The sequence below is a fragment of the Glossina fuscipes genome, unplaced genomic scaffold (assembly GCF_014805625.2).
Source record: "Glossina fuscipes isolate IAEA_lab_2018 unplaced genomic scaffold, Yale_Gfus_2 238, whole genome shotgun sequence".
Taxonomy (NCBI): Eukaryota; Metazoa; Arthropoda; class Insecta; order Diptera; family Glossinidae; genus Glossina; species Glossina fuscipes.
Genome location: NW_023998581.1, coordinates 154,960 through 168,825, shown reverse-complemented (window position 1 = coordinate 168,825; position 13,866 = coordinate 154,960). Strand labels below are relative to the sequence as shown.

At 34.8% G+C, this 13,866-nt stretch overlaps 1 protein-coding gene across 1 annotated transcript in view; it reads right to left on the bottom strand.

Annotated features, from left to right (window-relative positions):
* LOC119642621 overlaps positions 1–8,340 on the bottom strand; it is a 10,134-nt gene extending 1,794 nt beyond the window's left edge. Inside the window, exons 1-17 of the mRNA XM_038041816.1 lie at positions 8,197–8,340; positions 7,797–8,137; positions 7,414–7,719; positions 7,162–7,358; positions 6,887–7,095; positions 6,723–6,812; positions 6,497–6,658; positions 4,820–5,277; positions 4,638–4,761; positions 4,021–4,275; positions 3,579–3,965; positions 3,013–3,430; positions 2,197–2,940; positions 799–961; positions 548–737; positions 308–487; positions 10–246 (exon numbers count right to left, since the gene is read on the bottom strand). Coding sequence (XP_037897744.1) covers positions 10–246; positions 308–487; positions 548–737; positions 799–961; positions 2,197–2,940; positions 3,013–3,430; positions 3,579–3,965; positions 4,021–4,275; positions 4,638–4,761; positions 4,820–5,277; positions 6,497–6,658; positions 6,723–6,812; positions 6,887–7,095; positions 7,162–7,358; positions 7,414–7,719; positions 7,797–8,137; positions 8,197–8,292 — 4,557 coding nt within the window. The 5' untranslated portion in view covers positions 8,293–8,340. The remainder of the gene's footprint in view (positions 1–9; positions 247–307; positions 488–547; positions 738–798; positions 962–2,196; positions 2,941–3,012; positions 3,431–3,578; positions 3,966–4,020; positions 4,276–4,637; positions 4,762–4,819; positions 5,278–6,496; positions 6,659–6,722; positions 6,813–6,886; positions 7,096–7,161; positions 7,359–7,413; positions 7,720–7,796; positions 8,138–8,196) is intronic.
* Positions 8,341–13,866: the final 5,526 nt, after the last annotated feature.

Here is a 13,866-nt window from a genome sequence, read left to right as displayed (position 1 = left end):
ATGTTCTACAATTGACATAAAGGGCAAACGATAGCGCGCTATCTTAGGTAAAACTCGAATTTCTTTTTGGGATTCAAACCATAAATCGGTTTCACACTGTCCCGGACGATTGCGGCGACGCGTAATCATTTTATGTTTAAGAAAATGTAAAATACTAATCCATACTTGCATTTCTTTGGGTACAGCATCAAAGTAAACTAGTAACTCAATGACGGCTAAATACAATTCATAGAAATATATATGGATCTGTTGAATAGAGAAACGAAGCAATACAATAAACAATAGCAGAGCGAGAAAGGAAACGTACTTCTTTTATAAACAGCTTTAATTCTGAAGTCAATAAATCGGTATTTTTGACTTTTTTAATATAAGGTTGACACTGAGTTCGTATTTGCTCAACATTGCTCAGCATTACTAATTCTTCATCGCCGAAAATGTCTGTTTTTATTTCGTATTGCATTTCCTGGCTTTGTAGAATGCTGATGATCTAAACATTGATCCTATTGTTTATTTGATTCACTCATATTTCCCAACTCAAATTTCATACCTGTGTAACTAGCAGTTTTTGATAGTCCAAATTGAAATCACGGCTCACCCGTTCCAATAATTGAACGTCTACTTGTTTATTATGGACTTCTTTCAAAAGCATTTCTATGGAGTCTATTTCAGCATTAAATTTGTGGTTGAGAGTGGAATCCTGTTTGCAAAATTCCATATAATAATAGTGTTTAATACGTCTAGGGAAAATGAAGATGAGATAAAAAATTAACATTTTTATTTTATTAAATTTTAACTCACTTGCTGCGCATGACTTCCGCTTGAATTAATTCTCCGAAACGGGTATTATACATTTCCGCTAAAGTAAGATAATTAACTTTTTGTTGATTAGTTCTCACCTCTTGAGATAATTTTTCCAACAACATATGCGAATGGGGATCAGCGGTAAGCATAACGAATAAATCTTGAAGAAAATAAATTAAAAGTGAATCAAAAATTATTCAAAACCTTAAGAACAGTCTTATATATGATACCAGTACCAACCAATCGCACACTTTAAGTAGGACTTCACAAGCCATGCCATCGTTAAAAAATAATCTTAACATGCATTCTGTTGCTTACTCCTATTTCTAATATCTTTTCAATATTTGACCGATTATACAAATAAATATTTTTTGGATAGCGCATTTAAATAGAGGAAATAAGACACAAATTAGTATGCAAAACCTAGTCGTTCTTCAATTTTGTATTATCATTCGTTTAGCTAAATGATCGTCATTTGATATTAGACACTTCATTTTGTAGCAGGGACAGTTGCTGATTTTACACTTACAACTGAGGTTATCTTTCGAAAGATCTCTTTTCCCCTTACAAATGTATCTGTCATCAAATTGCTATAGTAACAGAAGGACTTTCTACATTAGTTTGTTTGTAGGGTTTGGACTATAGAACACATTTTTATTTATGGTCTTTTTATTTTGATAGTTGATAAAGAAAACCGACACGAAAAATGTGTTCAAAAATATATTAAGCTCGTTTTTAAATCTTTGCGGAAAATCGGTGTTTCTTGTTTCTTGGTGAACCAAAGTTGTTTTGAGCTCCCATTGTAACAGCAGGATTAAGCATTAATGCGGAAAAAGTAAGAAAATTAAGAAAGGAACTTAACTAAGAAAATTAAATAATAACACTGAAACAATCGCCAAAGTAGGGTACATTTGCATTGGAATGTTTTGACGCGGACTGCAAATGCAAAAGTCACGAACATTTTCTGCAAAATTGCAGAAGATAGTTCATAAAAACCCTTAGAAAATATAACCTTAAATGTGAAACTACCACTTGGACGATTCGGATAATTTCAACCAATCATAAGAGACATTTGAACCGAGCATTGGATATGTAGCTTTCATAGGCTGTCTATTTTTCGTCCGCTGTAACGTTTTTTTAGTGCTTTTGTTGTCTGAGTCGAGACTTAGAACCCAACGGTGGTTTTTTTCTGAAGCGGTACCCATTCTTATTTGGGTTATGATTGTTTAAGGTTGCATTATTCCCACTTCCCATAAGAAAGAGTTATTGCTTGCTTTTTTCAAAAACTAGGATGTCTTATTCCACAAACAGACAGATTTAGAATATCATACTTATTTGGAATACGTTAGTTTTAAAAATAATAATATTTTCCGTTTAGGTCTTTAACATAATTACCTAAAAAATTGCAATTTTTAGTGGTCATATCATTTCTTAGAACGCGAGTCATTTGCATTGACAAAAAATCAGTATTAATTAAATTACATCGGTGGCGCTGCTGGTAGTTAATCAAATACTGCGCCATTGTATACCAAACTCTATGTTTTTTGGTTTTAATTAAATGCTCTAATGATAAAAAAAAACTCTCTCGGGCATGATCAATGTCCATTTTAATTTTATCTTCTTCGGTTAATAAGTTCTTTAAATGCAATATTAGGTGATTAGTAGAAGGAGCTTTCAGCACGAGGAATAATAAAGTATGAGCTACGAACTTTACTATGTGACAGTGATCACGATGATCGGCTAAAGATTTGCTTGCGGGCTGAGGGGTTTCTTCGAATTTATCGAATATCGATACCGAGACACGTTTTTTCAGTTTTTCAATTTCTGGTTTTAAATCAAACGACATATTCATATTATTGGTTTGATTCAGCGTGGTTTCGTAAACTAGTCCTTTCGGGGTATTTAAAGCCAAGAATATCGCGTTCATAACATCTTTTTCTCGTTCATTATACAACTCATCGATAGCATTGTGAGCGTAATTATCTCTGGCAATGCGTAAATAGTTTATTAGTTCCGTTAATTCAAATAAATTATTTCTTTCTTGAAATGAGGCTTGAGTCAATAGTTCATAAGCTAAAGGAAAAGCTAAAGGATCGACATCGTTAAGCAGCGGAGCTGAAGTATTTCTGGAGGCACTTTCTGTTAAATTGATTTGTTGCTTTAGTAATACTAAAGCCAAATCAATGTAATCATCTTTATTAATCTTCTCACCATCCGTTAATTGCATAACATTGTAGGCCAAAGCGCAAGACATCACCAAACAATTTGTACGACAACATAATTGCTTAATACCTGCCACGATAGACATGTTCAAGGCTTTTGATAATTGTTGCATTTCCATCATAAAATATTTACATATATCCTCTATTTCTGTTTTACGTTTGATGATATTTTCAATGCCCATGTCCAAAAACTTTGAGCAATTATTACTATTCATTACTTCACTAACGTCGTTAGTTTTTATACCATACTTGCAAAGTAAAATATATCTATTTTGTACAAATTCGTAACGTTTTGGGACTGTACGGTCCGCGTGTTTGGCGATTAGTTTGAAAAATTTTATTAATTCACATTGCTCTTCGAGAGACTTATCATCAGTAAGAACGAAAGTGGAGCTTTCAAGCAAATTCTGAAAATAAGAAAAGTTATTTCGGAAGTATTTGGCGAATATTGTGTAGAATGTAGAAAAACTATTTTTCTTTTGGTATAAAATTGCTCTGGAAAAAATACTATAATTACATTATATTACAAAGAAAATAGATATATCCTCTACTTACCGCAAACAATTCCACCATTTCACAATTACACTTAGAATCATTGTTAAACTTCAAGCTTTTGAAAAACTCATACGCCACATCTAATTTACCGTTTTTAACTAATTGATAACAGCAATTAAAGTTGGCGCTAACAGCAATCTCCGGTGCAACTCTAGTTAGAATACATATATCATCCAACATATCGGGTAAATTCATTTTAACGATGCGAAACGCAAACAAGTTCAAATTAACATCTGCTCCGCTATCAGTAGGCCAACCATACTTTGCTTTCATTAACTTAATAACTTGTAATTCATATTCAGTGTTGATCTTTGAAGCCAACGGATGACTAGAATATCGAAATTTAAGGAGCGGTGCTACAACGTCGGGCCAAGGGACGGGAGAGTTCTTAAACAAACTTTTGAGTAATATTAAAAGCGGAAAAACTTAAAAAAAGTATTACCTGTAGTATTAATAAGGCCAACTCTAAGCGATCATCTTCATTGTGCAAAAGTTCTATGCAAGCTACAGATCTCTCTAACCAACAGCTAAAAGAGTTCCTGCTAGCTACAAGTAAAGAGATGTAACACTTAATGGCCGTAACTGGCGACTGGCTCTTCTCTTGATATATAGGATAAAGGAAGTCATTGATTAAACTTTTTAAATTATCTAAGTGGACCCTTCGGAGAATACATTTAGCGGTTTCGTCTAAGCGATCCTAAAAATATTTGAAATATGTTAGTTCATTTTAATTGAGTTTATGAAAGATGTATGTAAACGAAAGCACACAGTTTTACATGCAATGAAATGATGTAGTGAAAAAAGTGCATTTTTGGCTGACAACCATCGAGTTACAGTAAATTTAAAAGGGTACACATTCCATGTGACTGATTTCCAAAATTTGGACATTAAGCACAGAAAGTTAGTATCAAGCTCCAACTCATCATCCAAATTTTTGCGTATAAAAAAAAGTAAAAAGTCCGTAGGACAGAAAATTGACAACATGTCAGTGCGCGGCACACTTCGTTTAGGGTAAAAAAAATAATGCTTCTGTTTAATTTAACAAACGACCTGACTTACTTGCAAATAATTGTCCAAAGTGAACACCAAATTGTACGTTTTCTTTAATACAAATAAGTCCTGTAAAGCATTAACCAATTCTCTTAGTTTGTTAATATTTCTTTCGTGCTGACGCCTTACATCCCTAAAATAGGTTTGGATAATATACGGGATGCATTTCTGTGACCATTTCAATTACTTACGAATGCATAAATTCTATTTCCTCGAAGACTTCCATTACTTTTGTGCAAAATTCTAAGCCAATATCTGGCCAGTGATCGGAATATTGCAATGCTCGAGTCTTCTGCGTACTCCACTCCGTTATATAAGGCACTACATTTGGATGGGTGTTATATACAATTGGTACAAATACTTTTAACCATTGCAAGAAATTAAAAGGTTTAGTGTCGTGTGGTATTAAACTCATAAGTTTACGCAGTTCATGTTTATTAAGCTGTGACATGAGAGAGCTGGCGTGACGTTTCCATATCAAACATGCTAAAGGCATATCCGTCTTAAACAACCCAGTTATATATTTAATAAGATTCGGATGATGTACAAATTTCAACCAGTCGCTATTAACTTCATAAGGATCAATAATAACCAGGGTTTTTAAACGATGCAATTGTTCAATAATTTCTACAATATATTGTTCATCCAGCTAGAAAAAATTAGAAAAGTTTTAGTAAATACATAAGGTTTTCGATTAGCACTGCACAACTTTACGTAGAGTTTTTCAAGCGCGCATTTTCTGATTTTCATCATTTCACTTTCTAGCCTTTTACCTTTTTTACCTTTTCGAAACCACATGTGATGTTGTCCACTAACGTACAAAAAACAAAAGGACAGAAAGTAAGTGGCACGGAACGCTGAACTTCCACTTTATAATTATTGTAGTCATTGCTTAAGCATTATTAAAAGGACTTGAGATAGACCCCTCTTTTCTTATTTGGAGCGATTCGGAATGACATTCTGAATCGATATCTGTCCATCCGGTATTTTTGTGTATAGCCAACAATTTTTGATATTTTGATGAAATCGGGTATATCGACGCGTTTTGGGGAGAGGACGAATGCGATTTAAAATGAATCAAAGCGATTGGCTTTCTCGATCGCTTCGCAAACAACGTTTTTTGAAAAGTCATTGTATGCGTAACGGTTTAAAGCGAAGCTGTGTAGGGTATTTAGCGGTAAGCGTACAAATAGTATATATAATTTGGATATATGCTTTCACTTCCTTTTAAAATAATTATTGTTAACGTACATATTGTTTGCAGATGTTATTAAACTTAAGAATTAGTATATTAGCAGTATTGCTTTACAATAAAATATCATTTGCATGTTAGCATCCAAGAGCTTTAATTTCGCTGTTATTATTTTGTAGTGGGGTCTGGGCGAAATTATTTTGGCAGTTATACGTGACTTTGACGGAAATAGTCGAACAGCGTAGAACATTAATTTACAAAGATATTCATCTGACATGAAACATTCATAGAATCCTCTACCCTTTATTTGCATAAAATGGATACCCAACACCATACTCTAATTTGACCTGAAAATACGCGGTCACCATTTGGCATTAATTGTGGTTGAAATTACTTTTTAAGTAAGGGATGCAAAAATTAAACGATTAAACCAAGAATGGCTTAGACTGGCGTGAAAGATTTTGCTGTGAAAATTAACATTTTTCTAGAAGCAGTTTAAGACTGAATTTAAATTACGAATCTTAATTATTTCTTAGATCAAAGTTGCTAATGATTCGAATTATTATATGTTGGAGCTATTTGACAACAACCACTGTTGTGAACAGAAAAGAACTAAAGCCAGGCCCTTTCCATTTTTAACTTAAAAATAAATAACTTAGTGTTGTCCTATTTTTACCTCATTGTCCAAGTATTTAAGGATTTCTTGTAAATATTTTTCTAAAATATGACGAGAAGGCAGACTGAACATACGTGCTTCGCGAAAGAATTGTTTGTCTTCGATCTTTTTGAACAGCATAATCAAGGTAGAAAATTGTTCCTCTATAACTTCAGGATTACTCTGCAAGGAGAAAAAGATTTTTATGAATAGCATAAAGAATGAAAATAGGCAAGTGATAGCTTACAACATCCATGGCATTTATTGTTCTCAATAGACGCTTAGCAGTGGCTTCATAAATTGGTTGCAAACACAGCTCGAATTTTTTGCCGAAGTCCTTAAAAGAGAATAGTCAATTGTTTCAGTTCCGCTGTTTTTTTATTCTATTTTGGACTTGACAGTTAAACCTACTTCAGCTTCTTCTAAATAGCCTTTATTTATGAGTTTTTTATATCTTTCACTTGGATCAGTTTCTGACACCATAATTAATTCTAAAATAGTTGGGTGCTGCTTGCTATTGTTTTCCTGCCCGCTTATATAATAAAGATTTACCGAAGACTTGGGCTGCTGCACTAGCCAAACATAACCTCCGACTTCTAATTCATTTAAACATTTAAATGCTAAAAAGTGTATGTATATATAAATATATACAAGTTATACATATAGTCATATAGAAGTTAACTTACAGGGATAATCAATCATTTTTATAGAGCGCGATTTTTCATTACTTTTGGTAAGTATTAGAAATTCGATGTTTCTGCCATTGCATTCCATAACTATAAGGTCATCTATTAATAAATGAGTATCTTGCTCATTTGCTAACTTTAACAATTGACTCAAAGGACAATATTTAAGCAAATGACCAGAATTCGTTAAAAGGATGCTATAATTAACACATAATAAATATACAAAGATATTCTTTAGGAATACTTTCTTACATCTTATTTTCCAGATTGTATACATGTTTGACGCCATTATATTCTTCTGGTAAAAGTAGGAGTACACATCCTTCTTGACAGTTCCGCTGATAAAACGCGCCACAGGTCCCTGCTAAAAGTAGAGGAGCTTCTTCTATGCCTTGGGAAAGAAGCAAAGAAGTCTTTATTTCCTGTAGTCCTTTTATGGAAAACAAACGGCTTAACGTAACATGGTTTAAAATATCTACGGTAACATTTTCGACTTCTGATTCAGGGATATTTGAATGTAAAGTTGCTTCGAGAGCCTCCTCATCGAATTCCGAAAAACTTTAAAATTAGGAAGATTTTTTTAATGATTTCAAAGCGTTTATAAAAATTTATCAAAAAAATCCCTTTCATTTTACCCGTAAACACTGCCATTTGAACAAACCAAACAATATCTCCTATCTAATTGTTGCAGGCTGACAAACGATCGGCCTCCTGTCACATTAATATCTTCCTTTTGTATGCAAGGACTAAACAGCACCTGGCCACTTATAGAAAGGCCATGAACTTCTCCATTACTAAGGCTACACAAGATTAAATTACCGGTGGCCGAAATGAGCAACAAATCGATGTTTGACTCGAAAGTTATAATGTTGCATTTGCCAGTTGTTTCATCCTCTAACAGAAATAATGTGGTGTCAATTGCCAAAACCATTTTCCGATTTTGAACGCTGGCTTGAACTTGAGGAGAAATCTGTACCTGTAAACGAAAATTAATGGAATTTACAAAATTGCACTCATATTTTCTTTATCTATCACCTCTTTATCGCTGGTAATACGGTAAATGCCACGCGAAGAGAAAGCGTTCGATATGGTTTCATCTTCGAAGGGTGAATCTTCAAAATTAATCCACATCTTGTTTGTACTCAATTTACAAAGTGATGCACCGTGTACGCGCTAAACCAATAAACAAAATCTTTTAAATGGTTTATCTTCTTCTTCTAAGAATTCGACGAATAAACGAGAGATACCTTTATTGTTTATAGCGACAGCACTGCCAGCATAGCAAAGCAATATTTTCCAAGTAAATTCAGGGAGACATTCCAGAGATAGAGAAACAACAACATAAGCCAATATTTTGTTCAAATAAAAGCAAACTGCTAAGACGACAAATTATTTTCTCTCCCTTAGGGGAGAGGGGATTCTATTAGAGTCTGAAGCTGCAAACTCGAAATAGTTGTAAGTTCTTTCACGCCATGACGTGAGCAATGGTTCACTACAAAAACAAATATTTTCCAAATATAAATTGTTTTCGTTTCATCGTTTATTTCGTATTGAAAAATTCGAAATTATATTTTCGCCAAACACTTTGCAAAACGCTTTCTTACTAATAACAAATCCGTCCGCATACCTTTTTACCCACAGTACGAAATATCCCTCGCCCCTAACCAATTAAATTCTAAAAGCAGTTGGTCAGTTTGTCCGATCGTGCGCTAAATTACATGTGAAAGTACAGGTACCTCTCATTTCTTTAGCATAATTTCGTGATTAACAAATAAAAGAAGAAAAGATTCATCGGAAAGAGATATTGAATGTGCGAAGATATTTTGAAAAAAGAATTTTAATTCGATTTTTAAAATATGAAATAATATATGCAATATCGAATGAATAATTTTGTTGCTAACGAATCATAGGATTAAAAATAATACAAAGACTCTCAGCGCTTTTCACCTCTTTAATGTTATACCGACTGTCCCCTGCAATTGTTTTGAAAGATACTCTTGTATAAAAGGCATTTAATTTCAAATTAATTTGAGATTCCAAACGAATTCAACAGAGTCAACAGAGTCTTCTGTTTTTTCAAGTGAATTTATTAGCCCTTAACTTGAGTATGATCTCTTCAGATATTTTAGGCAGTTGTTAGACGTTATTGCGACTTAAAAAAAAAATTTCATTGCAAGTTTGAACGTGATATGTGAAAATTTGTCTCCATTTAATTTTAACATTCCATTTGCTCACGCAAAACAAAACTAATTTGAGATACGTTTGCACGAAATATTCACGGGATCTCTGGACGAAAATAGACATTTTCTTTGTCGTCTGTGATAATGCAAATAAGGATAACTCGACCCAAATTCGGTTGCTACAACTGTTACTTTATTATGCAAATGCCCATAAAATGAAAAATAGAGAGCAATAAATTTTTGTATAAGAAATTAAAGTTTTTGAAGTTATTTTATTTATTTTATTTATTTATTCCACTTATACAAGAAACTCAACTAAAACAAAATGGCAGTCGAGTTCAATTGACTCTTAATGAAATCTTAAAATTAATTAATAATAAAACTTAGTATAAGTACAATAAAACAAATAAGGAGGAATAAAAGAAAAAAAAAAAAGCATGTACACAACTAGCATAGAGCCACACCCACAACCGATACAGAAAAAGTTGCAAGTGAACCCCTAAGCCATCGCAAACATGCATAAGCTTGGCAACCGATAATTGTTAACAACAAATTAATTTTCGACTCTTAATGACATATTTAAGGTTAAGCCAGTTTAAGTACGACATAGGTAAATCGCGCGTATTAAGCAATGTTGCTTTAATGGACTTTAAAGAGTCCGTTAATGAGAATAAATGATAGACACCATTTAGGTTCTTGCAAACAACTCTAAGCGGGTTAAACACTTCAAAATTATATTTGCATTGACTAAGCTTTATCAACATAAAGTGCCTAGAGAAGCGATTAGGGACATTAAAGCCTATCTCACGAAGTAATGCGTGCGAGTCAATTGTACCATTTATTAATTTGATTAAGAAGGAAACCCCAAGAACAAATCTACGTTTCTCAAAAGACGGTAAGGATAACAGAAGCAACCTATTGTCATAGGGTGGAAGAGGGGAAATCGGGTCCCAACCCAAATTTCTAAGGGCAAACAGCAAGAATTGCTTTAGTATAGATTCAATTAAATCTACGTAGCACCTATATGAAGGAGACCACACAACAGAGGCATACTCAAGTATAGGTCTAACCAAACAAATGTAAAGCCGTTTCTTAATATAGGGATCATCAAGCTCTTTGGACCACCTCTTTATAAAACCATGCGCGGACCTACCTTTGCTTAACGAGGACTCAATATGCAAATTGAAACGTAACCTATAATCGAATAGAACGCCTAAATCTATGAACGAATCGATGTCTTCCAACCTTTGCGAATCAATGAAGTATTGTCACGGGGAATTCATCCGAGGTAATAAGGCTAAACAAAACCGTGAATGATCTACCATGCAGATAAGAGCTTAACCATTCCACTAAGAAGAGAGGAAAACCAGAGGTCTGGAGTTTAAATCTAAGTAGTCTATGATTAACCATATCAAACGCTTTGCTAAAGTCAGTGTAAATGACATCAGTGCGAGAACCACTAGAAAAAGCCTTGAAAACATGAGAAGTAAACTCCAACAGATTGGTCACCGTAGATCTTCTCTTTCGAAAACCATGCTGGAAAGGAGAAATATACATATTCATGGAAAAGGCTATATGCTGAGCCACAATTCGCTCGAACAGTTTAGGTAAGACACTCAACTTGGCAATGCCTCTGTAGTTCTCTACAAGATGCCTACTACCACTTTTGTGAATAGGAATAAGGAAAGAAGTCTTCCAACACAAAGGGAAAACACCTAAATTCAAAGACTTATTAAAAATCTTTGAGATAACATCACAAAGCTCGCCAGCACAAGATATAAGTACACATGAGGGGATTCCATCAGGTCCACGCGAACAATTATATTTCAGAGAGCTCAATCCTTCAAAAACGTCATTTTCAGATATAACAAAGTTAGGAATTGAAGTCGAATTAGAAATCGGATATGGATAGTTTACCGATAAATCAAAATTGGCAGTTGAAAAGTTCTGTCGGAAGTATTCCGCAAAGAGATTTGAGGTTTCAAAATCATCCGAGGACTCGGAGCCATTAAAAGACACAAACGACGGATTTATGGAGATTTTTCCTTTGGAATTAACGAAATTAAAAAAGTATTTAGGGTTAGCAAACAAGGAGGATTTAACAAACTGAAGGTATCTGCAGTAGTATTGGCGGTTGAGGGAATTAAATTTATGCCTTGCAACAGAGTAAGCGAAATAGTCGAAAGAAGAACCACTTTTCGAAAATTTTTTGAAAAGCTTGTTTTTCCTATTTTTGTAGTATTTAATTATTTTATTAAACCACGGGGGACCCTTGCTTCGAGGACGGGACTGCTTGATCGGAACGGATGCAGAAATAGCTTGATTTAATATATTGTAGAACGACGACAGTAAGCTATCAATGCTTCCCTCTGAGAAATCGAGCACAACATGAGAAAGATGTGATTTTCGTATGGAAACATTGATTTTATGGAAATCATAAAGTTTATATGAAAAATTTGAATTTTGAACGTTATAGAATTTCAACGAACCAACATACTTGTAATGAAAGGAAACACCCAATGCTGGATGATATGGATCCTCAGGTAAACTAAACGGAAGACAACGATTAACGCAAACCTCAGGAAAATTTGCAAAGCAGAGATCAAGAAATCTACCATTGCAATTGGGGGTACCATTGTATTGAACTAAATTATTATCAAACAATTCATTGAAGAACACAACGGCTTTAACAGATGTTGAGGAAGGAATCAAACAGCCAGAACAATCACTGTAAAACCAATTGACTTGAGGCAAATTGAAGTCACCCAACGCAAGGACTATATCAGTAGGTTTAGATTGTTTGGCCACTTCACAAATGAGGGCGGCCTGTTTCTTATATACAGAGATATCAGAATTTGGGGGAATATAGGAGCAGGTCACATCTAGGTGTTTATTAGGAAATTTCACTCGAATGGCGATAAATTCAACATCGGGAGTAGTTGGAAGTTCAAACGAATAGGTGGGGAGTGCCGAAGAAATGGCAATTAAAACACCACCACCATTGCGATACAAACGATCGTTTCTGAAAACTTGAAACGAATTATGGAAAAGTTCCGACGAATGTAGATCCGGCTTTAACCAAGTTTCAGTGAAGACCAAATAGGAAAACTCCGTGCTCACTGAATTTAGGAAGGTAGAACGAATTTTTGAATTTAGGCCCCTAACATTTTGATAAATGAGAGAAAATGAGGCTGAAGAAATATTTAGTTTTTTGAAGGGGAAAGAGCTACTGCATTCGCATTACGGGGTCGGTCCCGAGGGATAAATTCCTTAATTAAGGATCCAACCGGCCACAATGGTTTATTTAAAATCAAATCCATATTTTCGGTCGGAACTAGAATTTTAAAAGATGAGATAGCTCTAGATTGAGAAGGACCCAGTTTGAAAATACTAACTCGCTTTAAATTGACAGAAGGGGCTTTCGCAGCCAGATAACCCCTTATGTTTTCAACAGATGTATCTGGTGCCAGTCTTGACACAAATATTGCCTTTCTGGGAGGAACTGCCTTCAAGCATATGTCATCAGTACTGGGAGCAGCAGGGTTAACGGATGGGGAGGTATGAGTTGGGGAAAATATAGAGGGGGTAACCACACTTGCACGAGCAGCTTGTGCGACTTGCTCAGTTTGGCGACCAGCATTTACACTCGAACAGCGATGAGGGGAGGACGAATTACTAGTACCCTTATTAGTTTTGGGCGATGACGCCTGAGAAGATTGAGTGACATCTATGGGAGGAGATACCCTTGCCACTTCAGCATAGCTCAAGCTAGAAGGACTTCTCGGCCTATTTGTAACATTTATGTTACCAAACGACTCAGCCGTAGCAGAAACGTTAACATTATTTGTAGCCTTTAGGGAATCGCTAACTTGCACCGACGAAACGGACTTAGGAGGTGACGAACCACACGCTATGCTAAGCGTTGAGACTTTGTTAGCTGGAGAGGAAGATGACTGCGCAATATACCGACATTCATTAAACCTAGTCTTGATTAATTCAAACTTCTCCCACAAAGAGCCGAGACTTTTGCTCAAATCTGAGAAACAATTTCTCGTCTCCGTGAAGAGCTTGTAGAAATCAATATCCCGCTTTCTACAGTCAGGACATGACCATCGTAAACCTTTAGAAGGGTCAAGGACTGCATCAGCAGCACGCCCGGTAATACCAGCACACTTTGAATGTCCAAAGCGATCACACAACCAACAAGAAATGAATCGTTCAGATTCAGGGCCGGTTTTCGCACGACATGGACTAAATAAGCAATCCATGTCAATTGGAACAACAAAAGTAGCTTATGAAGGGAAAATAGAAAAACTAAAAAATTCCCCGGCAGCGAATTAAAGCAAATATCTCACTACCTTGCCCACTGTAAATAAAGAGCGAAAGCTAAAGAACTGTAAACAAAAGATTAACGGGCAAAAAAAAAGAGACTTTTTACAAAGAGCTCAATTGTTGCTTACACAAAACCAAAGTGATTTCTTCACATAAATGATTAAGTTATTCATATACGTGAAATTAACACTTT